We start from the raw sequence: 17524 nt of genomic DNA, 5'->3' as shown, positions 1-17524 counted from the left end.
AAAAATAAGCAAAATTACCAATTAAAATGGCATAAGGCTTAGAATTATTAGTGATCAAAAATATCATGGTAAATGAGAGTGATTAAGAATAACCAAACTGATATTAGAAATATCTAGTTTTCTTGTTATTATTTAACCAAATTAATTTATCATCTCTTACTTATGAGTTGATTTCATTGTAAATTAGGAACTTTAAAAATCAAATCAATCTTATTAATATTCAAGGCATGAAGAATTATCATTGTATTTTCTGGTTAAGTGTCTTCCTGACATAATATAGAGAAACTAGAATAAAAAGAATTTTCTTCTAATTACCAACAGCAAACAAAAAGTATAAGGCTCCAAAGGTAAGATCACTTAATTAGAATGCAAACTGCATTTATGAGGCAAATTTTTCATTTTTTACACATATAATACTTATTAAGATCACTAGACAAATAAATTGAGGTTTTCTGACCTCATAAGCACAATTCATTAAATTATAAAGCAGCTACAATTTTCATTCAATTAAAATTAAACTAAAAAAATTACATTATTTGTGATTCTACATAACTGAATCCACTTGTCATTTATTTTCTAGCCAATTTTTAAACCTAAATTTATTTTCATACCAGTAATTTTCTAAAAGTGATATTTTTACAAACCTGTAAAATTTTCCCAATATTTTCTGTTGAATATTTTATTGATTGTTAAAAGTATTTTACCATATGAACAACAAAAACATTTTCTTCTAAAAGTAACATTAAAAAATCATGAAATGCCAATTTTGACTCCATTTAATATGTTCTACAGCATTTGGTGAGATTATATAAAACTAGTGAAATAATGCGCTGGTGAGAAAACACTCTAACATAGCAAAAGAAAAACATCTTCGTTCTATCTTTCTAGTATTATTCTGCCTTATTCTAGTAGTAAAAAAAAATGACTGTTACCTCAGAGGGACTCCATGTCTGTATAACTGCAGTTCAGCAGTGAACATTACAAAAGTAAAGCTAAGATTCTCCTGATTTGTCCTTCTATAATACCAAGGGCTAGGTTATTTAAGGAGAGCAATCTCATTTTTCTGGATCCCTTAATTCCAATAACAATCCAGAAGGCTGAAATGGTTACTAGATAGACTATCCTTTAGGTTCATTAAAAATGATGGTCAAAGTGACATGGCATGTTCAAAGTTTATAAGCTTACTGACAGTTATCATGTATTCCTTTATATACTAAGCAATGATTTAAAATTTTATCAATACACATATTAAAAATATATATTTCTTTGCTTTTTTAAAAAGTATACACCTGCCCCCAAATTTAACTACTGAGAAAAATCAATTCAACAAATTAAAATAATCTGAGTATCTAGTTGAGTGGTTACCAAATATACCAAGTAATAGTAGCACAGGGTGCAATGACAAAACCACTGTTCTCATAAAGCTAACACAATACTATTTATTTATTCAATATATCTAAAAATAAATCATCTTCCATTTTTCATACAAAACATAAACATCATAATATTACCATACTATAAAATCCAATTATTGAAATTAATTTCCACATGTCATCAAGCACGTTTAAAATGTCATAAAGGAAAAGAAAATCACTGTCACTAAAAGGCATAAAAAATAATGCATTTAAGAGCAGTTATCTCAAGTAAAAGAAAAATCTTTATGAAAAATCATTCTTCAAAACAATTATATACACAAATTTCTAATTTCCTGCTGTATTAGTTGATCAAAAAGCATACCCTTACGGTTCATGAAATATGGAATTTGCAAATGGGTTGATGTCAAGACCTACTGAAAACACAAAATGTATACTCAAAAGGTCATGATAAATAGGTTAGGCCTTGGAGTCCAAAGCCACAGTTTGTTCTAATATTATTCATTAAAGGAATTGATAGTGGTAGAAAGACACTTGAATTTGTTTAATATTATCTAACTTCAAGATCAATGCTGTCATTAAGAACTATGAATCCCTGGGTAAGATTTTAACTTCTCTTAAGGTCAGATTCCTTTTTTACAAAACAAAGAAGTTAGCTTAAATGACATATGTGGCACCCTTCTACCTGTAACATAATATAATTTAACAAAATTTTATATCTTCCGACTGTATTAGCAAGAAATTTACATGGATGACAAGGCATCTTTTTTACTGGTGTCATATTTTGAAAAAGTTCCTCAAATATGAGAATGATTAAACTAATTCAAATGATGGAATAAATACTTTAGAAGTATGTTGATGAATCATTTCTATTTTTCTATATATAAAACTGAGAAACTGAAAGGATCTATAGCAAAGCACATGTTGTCTTTCTTCTTGTTGGAAAAGTCTTCACACTACATGAACTACAAGGAAATGTATGACTAATCACATGGGTAGATGTGTTATTCAACTTTTGGTAGCTGAGACTAAAATACCTGACAAAAACAACTTAGAAGAAGAAAAGTTTATTTTGTCTCAAGGTTTCGGACAGTTTCATTGCTCTTTCCCCTGGAAGAGGCAGATTATCATGACTGAAGGGCAAATCAGGATAAGTTACAAAGACCATGGAAGCTGGGAAACAAAGAGAGCAAGGGAAAGGGGCTGCAGGGAATATGAACCCATACAGGGCATATCCCCCAAATGCAAACTTCCTCTAGCCACAACCATCTACTTACAGATACTACCCAGTTAGTCCATTTAAAACTATGGTCTAATTAGGTTATGGCTCTCATAATCAAATCATTTCATGTTCAAACATTTCTGCATTAATACAGGAACTTTTGTGGGACACCTCATATCCACCCTGACCCCCAAAAGCTTATGTTCAGCTTGCAATGCAAACTACACTTATTTCATTTCCAAGAGTCCCCATAATCTTAATAGTTCCATCATTGCCCAAAGATCCAAGTCAAGTCTCTTCTGAGTCTCAAGGCAAACTTTTAGCTGTGAAAAGTAGGATATGTATATCCAATATATAATGGCATAAATATTCCAAAAGAAGTGAAGGGACAAAAACAAAACTAAAACTCATCCAGGCAAATATTAAGTCTTGTAATGCCATATCCCACATCTGGGGCACGTATGACAAGACGTTCTCTCCAAAGGGCTTGGGAATTCCCATCTCTCTGGCCTTGCTAGTTGTAGTGCTCATGGTCTCTCTCTTAGCCTGGTTCTATGGCAACCAGCAGCTTTCCTCAGCAGACAGTCCACACTATGGGCATCCCTTAATCCAGGGGTGTACACTGTAGCTTTGGTTTCTTTCTCAATGCTTCAGGTATCTCGCTACCAGGGGCTGCCCACAGGGACTCCAAGGATGACACACTCTGCCTGGCCTACCTACAACTCTTAGCACATATAAAAAAGTAGAGATACTACCCTGCATTCTGTCAGATCATAATGGAAATAAATTATAAATCAATCATAAAATAAGAAAAAAAAAGCTGCTTCAATAATTGGAGACTAAATAATATGCTACTGAAAGAACAATGGATTGCAGAAGACATCAAGGAGGAGATTAAAAAGTTTTTAGAAGTGAATGAGAACACAGATAAAACATGGAAATCTCTCAGACACTATGAAAGCAGTTCTAAGAAGAAAGTTCATTGCATGGAGTTCATTCCTTCAAAGAAGAAAAAGTTAACAAATAAATGACTTAACACTACATCTCAAAGCCCTAGGAAAAGAAGAACAAATCAACACCCAAAGCAGCAGAATACAGGAAATAATTAGAATCAGAGCTGTAATTGATGAAATTGAAACAACAGAAACAATCGAAAAAACTGACAGAACAAAAAGTTGGTTCTTTGAAAAAATAAATAAAATTGACAGACCCTTAGTCATGCTAATGAAGAGAAGGAGAGAGAAAACTCAAATCATTAACTTATATGATGAAAAAGGAAATATCACAACAGACACTACAGAAATACAGAAGATAATTAGAAATTATTTTGAAAACCTATACTCCAATAAAATAGAAAATACCAAAGACATCGACAAATTTCTAGAGTCATATAATTTGCGCAAATTGATTCAGGATGATATACACAACTTAAACAGATCAATTTTAAGTTTAAGTCTTTAAACTTAACAGCAGACGCCATCAAAAGTTTACCAACCAAGAAAAGCCCAGGTCCAAAGGCATACACAGCAGAGTTGTACAAGACCTTTAAGGAAGAACTAATACCAATACTCTTCAATTTATTTCAGGAAATAGAAAAAGAGGTAGCACTTCCAAACTCATTCTATGAGGCCAATATCACCCTGATTCCAAAACCAGGCAAAGAAACATCAAAAAAAGAAAACTTCAGACCAATATCTCCAATGAACATAGATGCAAAAATTCTCAAGAGAATTCTGGCAAATCGAATACAAAAACATATCAAGAAGATCCTATATCACGATCAAGTGGGATTCATCGCAGAGATACAAGGTTGGTTCAACATATGGAAAACAACAAATTTAATTCATCACATGAATAGACTTAACGAATCTTATGATCATCTCAATTGATGCAGAAAAAAGCATTTGACAAAATACAGCACCCCTTTATGTTCCAAACACTAGAAAAACTAGAGATAACAGGAACATATCTCAATATCATAAAAGCTATCTATGCTAAGCCCCAGGCCAACATCATTGTAAATGGAGAAAAATTGAAGGCATTCCCTGTAAAAACTGGAAGGAGACAAGGATGCCTCTTTCACCACTTCTATTTAACATAGTTCACAGGCCAGGACAAGTAGACAGACAAAAGAAATTAAAAGGATACACATAGGAAAAGAAGAACTCAAATTGGCACTATTTGCTGATAATATGATTCTATACCTGGAAGACCCTAAAAATTCCACCAGAAAACTCCTAGAACTAGTAAATTAATTCAGCAAAGTAGCAGGATATAAAATTAACATCCATAAATCAAAGACATTTCTGTATATCAGTAAAAAGTCCGCAGAAAGGGAAATGAGGAAAACTACCCCACTCTCAATAGCCTCAAAAAATAAAATAAAATAAAATACTTGGGAATCAACTTAACGCAAGAGGTGAAAGATCTATATAATCAAAATTATAGAACCCTAAAGAAAGAAATCAAAGAAGACCTAAGAAGATGGAAAGATCTACCTTGCTCTTGGATAGACAGAATTAATATTATCAAAATGACCATACTTCCAAAAGCACTATACAGATATAATGCAATTCCAATCAAAATTCCAATGACATTCCTCATAGAAATAGAAAAAGCAATCATGAAGTTCATCTCGAAAAGTAGGAGACCCAGAATAGCTAAAGCAATCCTTACCAGGAAGAGTGAATCAGGTGGCATCACTATACCAGACACTATACTACAGAGCAATAGTAACAAAAACGGCTTGGTATTGGCACCAAAACAGACTGATAGACCAATGGTACAGAATAGAGGACACAGAGAGTAACCCACAAAACTACAATTATCTTATATTAGACAAACATACCAAGAACATGCACTGGAGAAAAGACAGCCTCTTCAACAAATGGTGCTGGCAAAACTGGAAATCTATATGCAACAAAATGAAATTAAACCCCTCTCTCTCACCATGCACAAAACTCAACTCAAAATGGATCAAGGACTTAGGAATAAAACCAGAGACCCTGTGTCTAATAGAAGAAAAAGTAGGCCCTAATCTTCATCATGTGAGATTAGGCCCCAACTTTCTTAATAAGACTCCTGTGGCACAAGAATTAAAATCAAGAATCAATAAATGGGATGGACTCAAACTAAAAAGTTTCTTCTCAGCAAAAGAAACAATTTGTGAGGTGAATAGAGAGCCTATATCTTGGGAGCAAATCTTTACCCCTCACACATCAGATGGAGCACTAGTCACTAGTGTATATAAAGAACTCAAAAAGCTAACACCAATAATAATAATAATAATAATAATAATGATAATAACCCAATCAATAAATGGGCCAAGGACATGAAGAGACACTTCTCAGAAGATGATGTACAATCAAACAACAAATACATGGAAAAATGTTCATCATCTCTAGCAGTCAGAATGGCAGCTATTATGCATACAAACAACAATAAGTGTTGGTGAGGATGCAGGGGAAAAGGTACACTCATATACTGCTGGTGGGACTGCAAATTGGTGCAGCCATATGGAAAATAGTATGGAAATTTCTTTGAAAACTGGGAATGGAACCACCATTTGACCCAGCCGTCCTCCTCAGTCTACACCCAAAGGACTTAAAAACAGCATACTATAGTCACATAGCCACGTCAATGTTTATAGCTGCACAATTCACAATAGGTAAACTGTGGAAACAACCTAGATGCCCTTCAATAGATGAATGGATAAAACAAATGTGACATATATACACAATGAAATATTACTCAGCACTAAAAGAGAATAAAATAATGGCATTTGCAGGTAAATGGATGGAGTTGGAGAAGATAATGCTAAGTGAAGTTAGCCAATCCCCCAAAACTAAATGCCGAACGTTTTCTCTGATTTATGGAGGCTGATTCATAATGGGATAGGGAGAGGGAGCATGGGAGGAATAGATGAACTCTAGATAGAGCAGAGAGGTTGGAGGGGAAGGGAGGGGGCATGGGGCAATTAATGATGGTGGAATATGATGATCATTATTATCCAAAGTACATGTATGAAGACACAAATTGGTGTGAATATACTTTGCATACAACCAGAGATATGAAAAACTGTGCTCTATATATGTAATAAGAATTGTAATGCATTCTGCTGTCATATATAGATAAAAAAATTAAAGGCTACTGATTTGCAGAATGATAATAATAATAATGAAAAAAGAAACAGTTCTGGACCTTGTAGGAGTATGTCTATTTTCTCACCGCAGTCAGTCTTACATCCTATCATAGTGCATCTGAATCCAACCTTGAACATCCAACAAATCTCTCTTCTGAAGCATACATCGCCTGTTATACCACTTTCTTCCAAAGATTCTTTTCAAAATATGCCTGGTTCTATACCAATGATCTCCAAAATCTCAGAAGATTTTCATACTTTACCTCATTTTAGGAGATAATCACACTAGAGTTACTCAAGTTACAACTTTTACCCTCCACTCCACATTAGTTACTTGCATTCTAGTTCAGTAAAATCAAACAAACAAACAAACAAACAAATTTTGCCAAAATGACTTAGAAAGGCCACTTCTGAACTCAAAAAATACTCAAGCTGTTTCATTTTTCTATAGTTCCATTTATCCACAGGCAGCCACAGGCCAAAAATATTAATATCTGTTTTAACTCTTTCAAGAGGTGCCATTTACATAACTTTCATCACAGAACATTGCTATAATTGTTCTATTTTATTAGTAGTTATTGTTAATCTCTTACTATGCCTAATACATAAGTTAAAATTTATAACAGCTATGTATAGGAAAAAAATATACAGTGTTTGATTCTGTCATGGTTTCAGGTATCCAGTGGTAATCTTGAAATGTATATCCACAGACACTCCTGTAAACCCATTTCTGGCTGCACTTCCCTTTCTACCTAGTCTGAATACAGTAAAAAAAAAAAAAAAAAGACTTAATAGGCAGGCTCAGAGGCAGGAAGACTGCAAATTTAAGATCAGCCAAGCAATTTAGCCAGACTGTGTGTCAAAATAAAATATAAAGGACTGAAGGTTTAGCTCAGTGGTAGATCTTTTGCCTAACATATATGAGGCCCTGGTTCAATCCCTAATACTATGGGGGTAGGAGGGGGGGAGGGAAGAAAAAAGGAGACTGACTTAACCAGAATCCCTCCTCCTAAAAGAGATATTCAGGACTAATCCTAAGTAGGACAGTTTTTGAGACACTTACATTTTCTGCTTAGTCCCTGCCTACTTCTCATTCACTCCCTATCTATATTGCAGGCAGACTTTTAATCCTAACCATTATATTAAAACAGTTTCTTTCCTCGACTTAGTATGTATTTGTTGAGCACTTAACACAAGACAAGAAGTGTTCTAAAATGTAGGAATCCAGGAATAAAGAAAACAAAGACTCCAATCTCATGGAGCTTCTACTATTTTAATGGGGGTTGGGGATGGGGGGTAAAAATAGATAAATATATAAAATGCCAGGTGGTGATAAACACAATGAAGGAAGAAGAGAATAAGGGAAAACAGGAGAGTCATAAAGCTATCTTTGGGAAATGGGTCGAATAAGGGAAAGCTTCGTTAATGAGGATAATTAAAGACTTAAAGAAACAGAGATAACCACTCACTATTAACTTACTAATTGTTAAATTTGAGTCCCGCTTTTGCATCCTTATCCTGTTGATCTTTTTGCGGCGTGAGGCACTGTTGATAAAAACCCTTCAACCTTTAAATTCCTTCCTCTCTTGGCTTCTTTTTCTGTCTCCTAAGCCCCAAATTTCCAGATGTTACAAACTAAGCAGGGTTTGGACTCGTTAGTATCCAGACTTCCTAGGAATATCAGGTGCCATAGGCTTTTTCTAGGACACATTCACTACTCCATAAATATTAGTTTCTTCCCCATTTCTTTTCATGACAATTTTTAAAAATTCTTAAAAGATTTCCCACCCTAATTTCCTGACCTGCTCAGTTTTAAAGCATTAGTTGTTTTTTTTGCAAGTTTCTTCCCTCATTTTGTTAAATTATGGTTTGCCTGGGTTACTGCACCCGTTTGAGTCACATATGCCAATAACTACTAAATCAAAAGCTCCAAGTAGATAGATATTTCCAAGCAACTATGAGACTTTTCCATAGGATACCCCCAAGTACTGCACAAACACATCTCTAAAGCCAAACTCATTAGCTCATCCAGCAAACTAGATCTTCCTCTTAAAGATATTACCCCTCTTCTACTTAAAGCTAGAAAGCTGCTTTATCTTTGATTTCTTTTCCCTTACACATATAGCAATGATATCTCAATTTTCTACCTAAGAAATATCTGTCCTCCCTTTTAATTCGTTATACTAATTCCTCAGTTCCAAACCTCATCACATCTAAGAATTTCAGCCTCTTTCTTTTTCAGTCTATCAAAATCTACCTCCAGTACTACCATAATTACCAAAGGAGATAGATGACATATCATGTTTTACCTGCTGTATTTCTCTGCATAAGTGGCACCACTGCATAATCAACATGCCCTGTTTTTCAGTCCAAAAATTGAACAATCGTCACATGGTATAATTCTGTTCATCACCTCACTTATAAGGTAAACAGAACAATAATGTATTTACAGTAGCACATGGATGTGCATTTGTCTTCTCATGCTGCAAGGAGAGCTTACAATTTTCAGTATACATACATGGTCAGTATATTTTTGAAAGTCAATTTGTGGTGCGTTGAGAAGGCTGCAGTATTAAAGATAAGCACATCTTATGTGAGTGGAACTGAGGAGAGTGCTAAGAAAACTGAACCAAGGATAGCTGTGCAAAATCTTCAGACACAAATTAAATTTTCTAAGTCCATACTTTGTAACCCTGGAGTAAATTTTGTCAAGTATATTAATTTGACTATATTGCAAAAATCAATAACAACTAATGTGTTAACTTTTTTTTCTCAGGTTGGAAATATGTTTGCCAAACTGTCATGAAGAAATGATGTGTGCAGGTTTGGACGATTCAATTTTACTATATTTTAATGTATTTTCAGGAACATTTTGAATATCCTAATCTTGCACTAAGGACAGTTAGTAATTAATAATTTTTTAAGTAAAACCAGCATATTTCTTTAAAAAAAAGTTTCACATAATGGTTGTACTCCAATTTTTTTTTTTTAGTTATACGTGTTCTTTTTAGTTATACATGATAGTAGAGTATATTGTATCCCAATTTTTTGCAAAAACAAAAGTCATAAAATCTGTGACAATTGGGTGGTGAAATACAGCATGGCAAGAAATACTGGATTAACTTTAAGCATCTAACACATCTCCTTTGATTTAATCCATCCAGTAAACTGTGCTGAGGGGCCTTCAGTCTAGACACTAGCTAAATGCTTTAAGTATTTAATAATATGGTAGTCTAGTATTCAACAACAGTTTTTTACAGCTAAGGAAACTGAGGTTTTGATTAAATAAATGTCCAAATCATACAAATAAAAGGAAACAAAGCAAGGATTCAAATATAAGCCTCTACATTTCCCATTAAAGTATCTGGCATCCAACTCGGTCCCCAAAATACAATGAATGCTAAACATTAATAGAGACAAAAGAATTATTCAATGACCTAGTATACATTTATCCTAAGGAAAAACAAAGCAGAAACTTTAATGGGACATATGGTTATCTTCAACTAGAAAAAGGGCAATACTATAGAACAACAATTTCATTTCTAATCAAGTTTCAGAAGGCAATACTAAGATGTAATAATTTTGGCAACCTAAGAGGAATGGGTAGTCTGATCTCTGCCACAATTGTTATCATCACTAAGGAGGACATTATGAAGGCAATGATAATGCAATATAAAATCTGCTTAGATTTTATCTGCTCTTAATTTTACAGAAGATAACTTATAAGAGACTGTAAGTCTCCTAAATCTAAACCTATTTTTATTGTTCTTAGATACACCTCACAGCCTTAAGGTGAAAGAAAATAAAGACTTAGTTTTAACTGTTCAAACCTTACAGAAGTGCTCAGTTATCAATTATAGAAAATATGAGCATTAACTTAAATTTGGTTTCAAAATACAGTGTTGAGTGTAATAGCTCATCTCTTTGACATTTTTTTAAAAGCCCCAGAAGATAAAAAATAAGTGGTATATGATTTACATGCAAATACCACTACAACACATTATGCAAAATTGAAGATTTTACACTAGATACTGCAATATAATGCAACAATTCAATATAATATTTATCAGACACTGTCAAAGTAGTAGACTTAAATTTCCAATATAGGGAAAAGACATCTATCACTGTATCAATATTTATTAAATGAAGGCATAGGTGGATGAATTAATTAATGGCAAGCTTAAGATTTAAAGTTTCAGCAAATGTGATCTAATAAGAACTAATTTTTTTTTAAAGGAGGAGGGGTTAGGGGAATTAAGCAAGAAAGGCACTGTCCTCCCTTCAAAAGAAAACTCAAAAGAGCTTTATTAGGCTAAACCACTTACCCAAAATTCAACTGTTTTGCCAGACAAAAAGCAATTTTCATATATTTCAACCTAATTAATTACATTTAGATGCATTATAGCTTAGGACCACATCCTATTTTGTTCTAAAAATATCAAGTACTTTTTAACATGATATATCATAAGCTAGGTCCATAAAACATGTCCATCCCATACTTCATTAGAATGTATTTCTCGACCCATGTAATTTAATATTATAATAGGCTCCATTATATCTTAAATGTAATAGTACTACCAGAACTGTAAAAATTAAGTTCTACAAAATGGGCTAGACCTTGACTGTTTTTATTCTTTGGTACATTTTCAGGGCAGAAGAGTGCTTAGAAAACGTAAGTAAAAAATTAGATGAAGATCATTGCTTTAATTGCAGATGTTGAATAAAATAATAAAAATATGCAAATTAAAGCACTTCATGTGTATTATAATAATCTTATAAGAACTCCAGAACCCATGCTCCAAGCCACTTTGTCATAACATCACTACATATTTTAAGATAATTTAAAAATAGGCTGCCTCCAGAGAAGTCCACTAAATAGATTATCCTGAAAGAAAAGAGTACTATCAGTACAATTTCTGATTTTATGGAAAATTCATAAAGTAAATTCAGAAAGGAAACAAAATCTTCATAGGTCATAGCTATAGGTGCCCACAAATGGAAAACTGTCAGAATTCTTTATCTATCATCATAAAGGTGTTCAATAAGATTTTTAGACTAAAGGAAAAGCATGAAAAAACTCATACTCATGTTATTGCATTTGCTTTTAGATTACTAAGAAGTTACTAGTTATCACTTTTCACTTCATAACACAAGTATTTTCCTATCACATAACAATACAAAGGGTTCAGTGCCTTTGCTTATCCTTAATTTCAACTGAATCCATGCAAATTAGGAGAAAAAAGGACCTGAATAGAGACAACAGAATCTTTCAATCTAAAAGCCTTTTCTTCATCAGAAGGATTACCAATTAAAAAAATTTATTTTGAAACCGCTGTTGCCAATGCTGGTTTTTTTTTCTTCCTTTGTTTTTAAGCGACTGCTGTCCTTACACAAGATAAAATGGGTAGAGAATACAGAAAAAGTGAAAGAACTGGGAACAAAGCAAAATCTGGAGTCATGGTTACAGCACAAGGATAAACCCAAAGATAAGGAACCAATGCTGGTTCTACCTTACACAGCCCTTGTGAATAAACCATTAAATACTTCTGGTAATCTATTGTCCTGGCTCTAGAGCTGGCCAGAGACACTGCCTTAGGATAATGCTCTGGCACCTCTCTGATGGAAGATGCTGTAGAAATGGACAAACGGTTATCTGGGGAAACTGGCCAAGAAAGTGTCAGAAGCTGGCTGGAAGTGAAAGATAAATCCCGTGGGGCCAGCAAAGACTTGGTGGTGGGGAGGCCGTGGACATTTACCGAGACCAGTTTGCAAGGAAAATAAAATCTGGCCAGAGCCCCTGTGATTACAGCGATTACAGTAAACTCAGGAGTTCCGCAAGACCAGAAAACGGTAGGGGAGGACGTGCAGGCTTGAGCCGAGGCTAGCTCCGGCAGGGGTGGGGTAGTCCAGCTGAAGACCATCTGAGGCGGGGCAGCCTGGGAGTCCTATGTTCCAAGACGCCAGGGGCTGTCCAGCTCTACCCGCCCGGGCCTCCGCAGGCACGACGGGGATCCCCACTCCTGAACGGCCTTCGCCTTCCTGGGATTGGTGTCCAGGGCCCCCAAGTGCTCCGGATCCATGTTCATTCCCGGCCCGCATCCCTTCACCTCCTCACCTTCCAGCCCCTCCATTGCGCCACCGCCTCCGACTCCCCGCAACTCTCTCAGCAGCATCCGCCGCCGCCCAGCTTTGGCTGTAGCAACCCGGCCGCGCCTCCCACCTGCTAACATTCCGGCCTGCCATTGGTCCGCGCAAGGGGGCGGGGCTCCAGAGGGGCGTGGACGCGGCGAGGAACGGCTGGGACGTGCCTACAGTGGTCTGAGCTCGCCACACTCAGGCTCGCGGCTCTCACCGCCACCCTCTTGGGAAGCCAAAGCAGTATTCTGGGATCCAACAGCGCCTTTGTTCAACTCCAGCTTCGTTTGCCTTCTCACCTTAGTCTCCTTTTTTAGAGTATATCAGCGCCTCACGGGCTCCCCATCACCAATCAATGCAAGTATGTCCTGTCACTTATCCCTGTGCTGGAACTCCATAAGCAAAAAGCAAATCTTACCAACGTCCTGGTGCTGTACACTTGTAAGCAGCACTCTCTCCATTTCCCCGTCGTAGGTCACGGGACTTTACCACAGGGTGTCCCCTAGATTTTATGTTCACACACAGCTTCATGAGTTAACACAACATTATCCTTGAGAAATCACGTTTTCTCTCTGGGATTGTGGGACTGGGATTGCTCTAACTCCGTAAAAACAATTTCCTCAGCTTCATGAAAGCTTGGGCCAAAAATTAGAAGTGAAACCTAGCCCTCCCCCATCTTCCTCTACTCTTGGCCTACCCTGACCCTTATGCTTTTTCTTCCTTGAGCCAAAAAGTGTGCTGGCTTGCTAACTAATGAGATAACATCAAAACTATGCTTGATCAGGGAGTTTAAACTGGGGAGCTAGCTACCTAATTATGTAAATCATTCTAATGGCCTTGCTTAACATTCTTAATGCATTTCACCAGAACTAAGTTTCTTTGGAAACTGGATTTAGTAGTGATAAGCAGTTTTGTTTGTTGACTCTAATATATATATACAGGCAAGTCATCAATATCCTGTATTGTAAATAACAAATCTTACATTATTTTTCTCTTTATTCTGTGTAATTGAAAAATCTTGACATCTTGTCTAGCTTTTGTCTACAATTAAAAGTATGCACCTTATAAACCTTTTTAGGAAGGAAGATTCTCACTACTAACCACTTACATGAGGGTATTGTTTTAAAAAGTAAATTTGAGGCCTGAATGTTTCATTGGGAAGGTGCTCTAAGCCACTTGAATGTTGTAGTCTATCTCTTGTACGGAATCATGTAAGGAAAACTGCAACCATAGCTGGGCACAGTGGCACATGCTTGTAATCCCAGTGACTTGGGGACTGAGGCAAAACAATAGCAAGTTTGAGACCAGCCACAGCAACTTATCAAGACCTTGTCTCAAAATTAAAAAAATAAAAATAAAAAGGGTTAATCATGCAGCTCAGTGGTAGAATGCCCCTGAGTTCAATCCCCATACCAGAAAAGAAAAAGAAAACTTCAACTATGCCTCAATTACCACTTGTCCTTTCCCTGGTACTGCCCAGTCTCTTCTGTTCTTCTGAGATCCTGGGCCTAGCTGGCCAGAGGGCAGCCACATAGGCAGGCAACCTAACTACTCTAGAATGAGTATGGAATGGTCCCTTTCCTCCTAGGAAAAGATTTAGAAATTTTTTTATTTATTTGGTTGGAAGTGTGGTTTTTAAAGGACATGAAGGAGTAAAAAGTACACATAGAAGACAATATAAAAATAAAGAAGTCATTTACTTTACAAGTTACAAATTAAAGTTTGTTAACAAATTACAAGTTCTTGAATTGCAGTCAAGACATATATACCTAAAAGTACTGATACACACCTAATTGGACGTGAAAATCTACAGTAATACCAATAATAATGGTAATGACAGAAATGTCAGGCATATTTTGGGTCCTTTTATATTCTTGTCAAAGAGACAATCCTACAAGGTAGATACTACAATCTTTATATTTCAGAATTGAATTCTTTATTTTCTAGATGTCTCAGAGTTAATGGTAGAACCTGAATTTAAATTGCTCTAAGTGTAAAGTCTATAATGCATTCATTGGGATAACAACTTCCTTCATTTCTTGTCTTATAGCTACCTCAAATGTGTAAATCAAAGTGTTTACATGGGTTGTTTAATCTATATTAAGTAGTTCATTGCTACTGTGCATCTTGATTCCTTAAACATGCTTGCTGTTCTTTTCTATTGTGCTTCCAACACTTTTATGCTACAACTACCTTGAGTCCTGCAGTTTTCTGTGGTACTGACTCCTGAATCAAGAGGACATCTTCCTTTCTGCCTTTGTGAATTTCTTCCTCTGCTTCTTACATGCCTGGCCTGTGAGTCTCTTTCTTGTTCTTTTCTTACTTAACTTCCTCAATGTTGTATTCCATTTTTCTATTGCATTAATTCAGCAAGTATTTATGGATTACCTTCTATTCTCCAGGTCCATTCATCACTGATCAATTGCTAGAATGTATGAAACTCAGTTTCTTATGTTCCTAACAGGCAGCTATTATATGTACATATTATTTTTAGCCACCAAGTGATCTTGTTAGTTGATATAAAAAAAAAAAAAAAAGATCTTCCCACATTCTTATCATACCAAAAGCAAAGTTTCAGAAATGTTTTCTTACTGACTTGGCTCAAACAACAAAAATAGGAAGTAGTTGAAGTAGATATTGAATGCTTATCTTTTTATTACCTCATCTCCATGATGATTTCCACTTTGCATTGTGTTCCTTTTGACCACCATTCCCTGAAGCTGGAATGGTGGTCAAAAGGAACACATTTTTTCTTTACCTTCTAGGGGGCTGAGCAAGTGACACATATCTCCTTATTTGGAAGTTACAGTCTTTTGTTGGATTTTGCACAAAGTTCAAGTTCCCTTTCAAAGAGAACCTTTGATTCCCATTCAGATTATTTGTAGAGCACAGCTGAAAGAGATTTAGAATCTCAGTGAGAACACTGCTCAGTTTATCAACTCTGTTATATAGACTATTTCTTCCTTCCATGGCAATGAAAGGAATTACCACAATTTCATATGCAAAAATTAATTCATATATTTAGTAATCATATTGTAATGATAATTTTCATCAAAAACAAAAAAAATATTTTTCCTTAAAAGTGGGAAAATGGGCTGTAGAACAGTTTTATAGATTAAGGGAGTACATTTTGAGTGGCTTTTATTAGCTTTAGTTTTCAGATTAAAGTAAAATAAAATTATTTACATATTCAGGGCAGAGGTAGTGTTATTTATCATCGCCTAGGATAATCAAAAAGCAAAGGTACATAGCCTGTCAGTGCTGGAGATATGCTGCGTGAAAGGTTTCCTAGACAAGAAAACACCAAGAAAAGGAAAGAAAACCTTGAAATATCGAAGAATCTAAAGCAAACTTCATTTCCGTCCACCATTGAAGAGCTACTCTATTCATAGTGTGATAGGGATTATTCTCTATTCTTTCTCTAGTTCCCCAAAAGAACTATAGTTCCCAACAGAACTTCAGTTCTCTCATACTTTCAAAACTAATTTCCAGTTGCAAAACAATAAAGTTTTTCAACGTTCCATTATGATCCCACTTATATATCCTTTGCTACCAACATTTCAAATAAATTTTCCATTGCAACTGAAAATCTATTAATTAAGGTATTTATTGTGGTCTTCCTGTGTGCACAACACTGTTTTAGACCTTACAGTGAGCTTCAAAGAAATTCATCTCTAGGATGTTAGCATCTAGCAAAGAAAGTCCTGGAAAAGACATAACACAGCAATAGAGGGCGTATGTGTAGTTAAGTCTTAGATGTCATGAAGCAACTTATAAAAACAGTTTCAAAAAGACATTTATGTGAATGAAACAATTCAAACGGTTTTGTAGAGAAGCAGAGCATAAACTGTATCTTGAAGCATGTACTTGGATAGGTAGACATCTCTAAGTATCCAGGGACAATGGCATAATCCTCCTTAAAATATTGCAAGCTTGGCATGTTCTGAGAAAAGCAAGGAGAGTATTTTTGTTCAGTATAACACTTTTTTTTTCAAGGCTAAGTTACAGAGGACAGGCAAAATGGCCATATAATTTATATATTTTTAATCTCAGGTACAGTTTATCGAATTAACTATATATCCTAATACAAACTGTATACCTCAACTGTCTATGTACAGTCGAATTTTAAGTCAAATTTTTAAAAAATTTGATTATTGTTCATTCATACATTTTGACTATATTTACCATCCCTCTTGCTGTAAGTACCATTTTATTGCATTTACATTCCAAGTTCACAGAAAACTTTGAATATATATGATTCCTTGAAACATATGATGCTGTTTTATATATGCATCTGTTTTTAATTTACATAAAGACATTTTTCTGTAGGCTTCACTCTGTTTTAATTGTTGTATTTTAATTAATTTTAATTTTTAAATTTAACTTTTAAATTTAATGTTATCTTTCTTACCATTCATTCAAAGATTGACCCATGCTGCTATATGTGATACTAATTTATTGCTTCTGAGCAATGGATGATATCTTACTGTACACATTCACAGCATTTTACTTATTCATTTCTGTAGAAAAGTGGGCCCAGCTGCCTCTAACTTGCTGCTACAATGAACATCTTTGTGCCTGTCCCTCTATGAACCTGTGCTCAAGTTCCTCTGGGATACCTCCCTGGAATAGATTACCGGATCATATTTATTT

General features: G+C 35.1%; 1 protein-coding gene across 3 annotated transcripts in view; it reads right to left on the bottom strand.

Moving 5' to 3' along the window:
• Nucleotides 1-12944, bottom strand: part of Zc2hc1a (zinc finger C2HC-type containing 1A) — a 42065-nt gene extending 29121 nt beyond the window's left edge. For 2 of the 3 annotated variants that reach the window (XM_076835955.1, XM_076835954.1), the window contains exon 1: nt 12852-12933. In XM_076835955.1, the coding sequence (XP_076692070.1) occupies nt 12852-12909 (58 nt within the window). In that variant the 5' untranslated portion in view covers nt 12910-12933. Of the gene's footprint in view, nt 1-12851 lie in introns of all 3 variants that reach the window. The other variant, XM_076835952.1, reaches the window with a different exon arrangement.
• Nucleotides 12945-17524: the final 4580 nt, after the last annotated feature.

This window comes from Callospermophilus lateralis, chromosome 16 (assembly GCF_048772815.1).
Source record: "Callospermophilus lateralis isolate mCalLat2 chromosome 16, mCalLat2.hap1, whole genome shotgun sequence".
NCBI classification, from domain to species: Eukaryota; Metazoa; Chordata; class Mammalia; order Rodentia; family Sciuridae; genus Callospermophilus; species Callospermophilus lateralis.
This window is presented reverse-complemented; position numbering and strand designations above follow the sequence as displayed.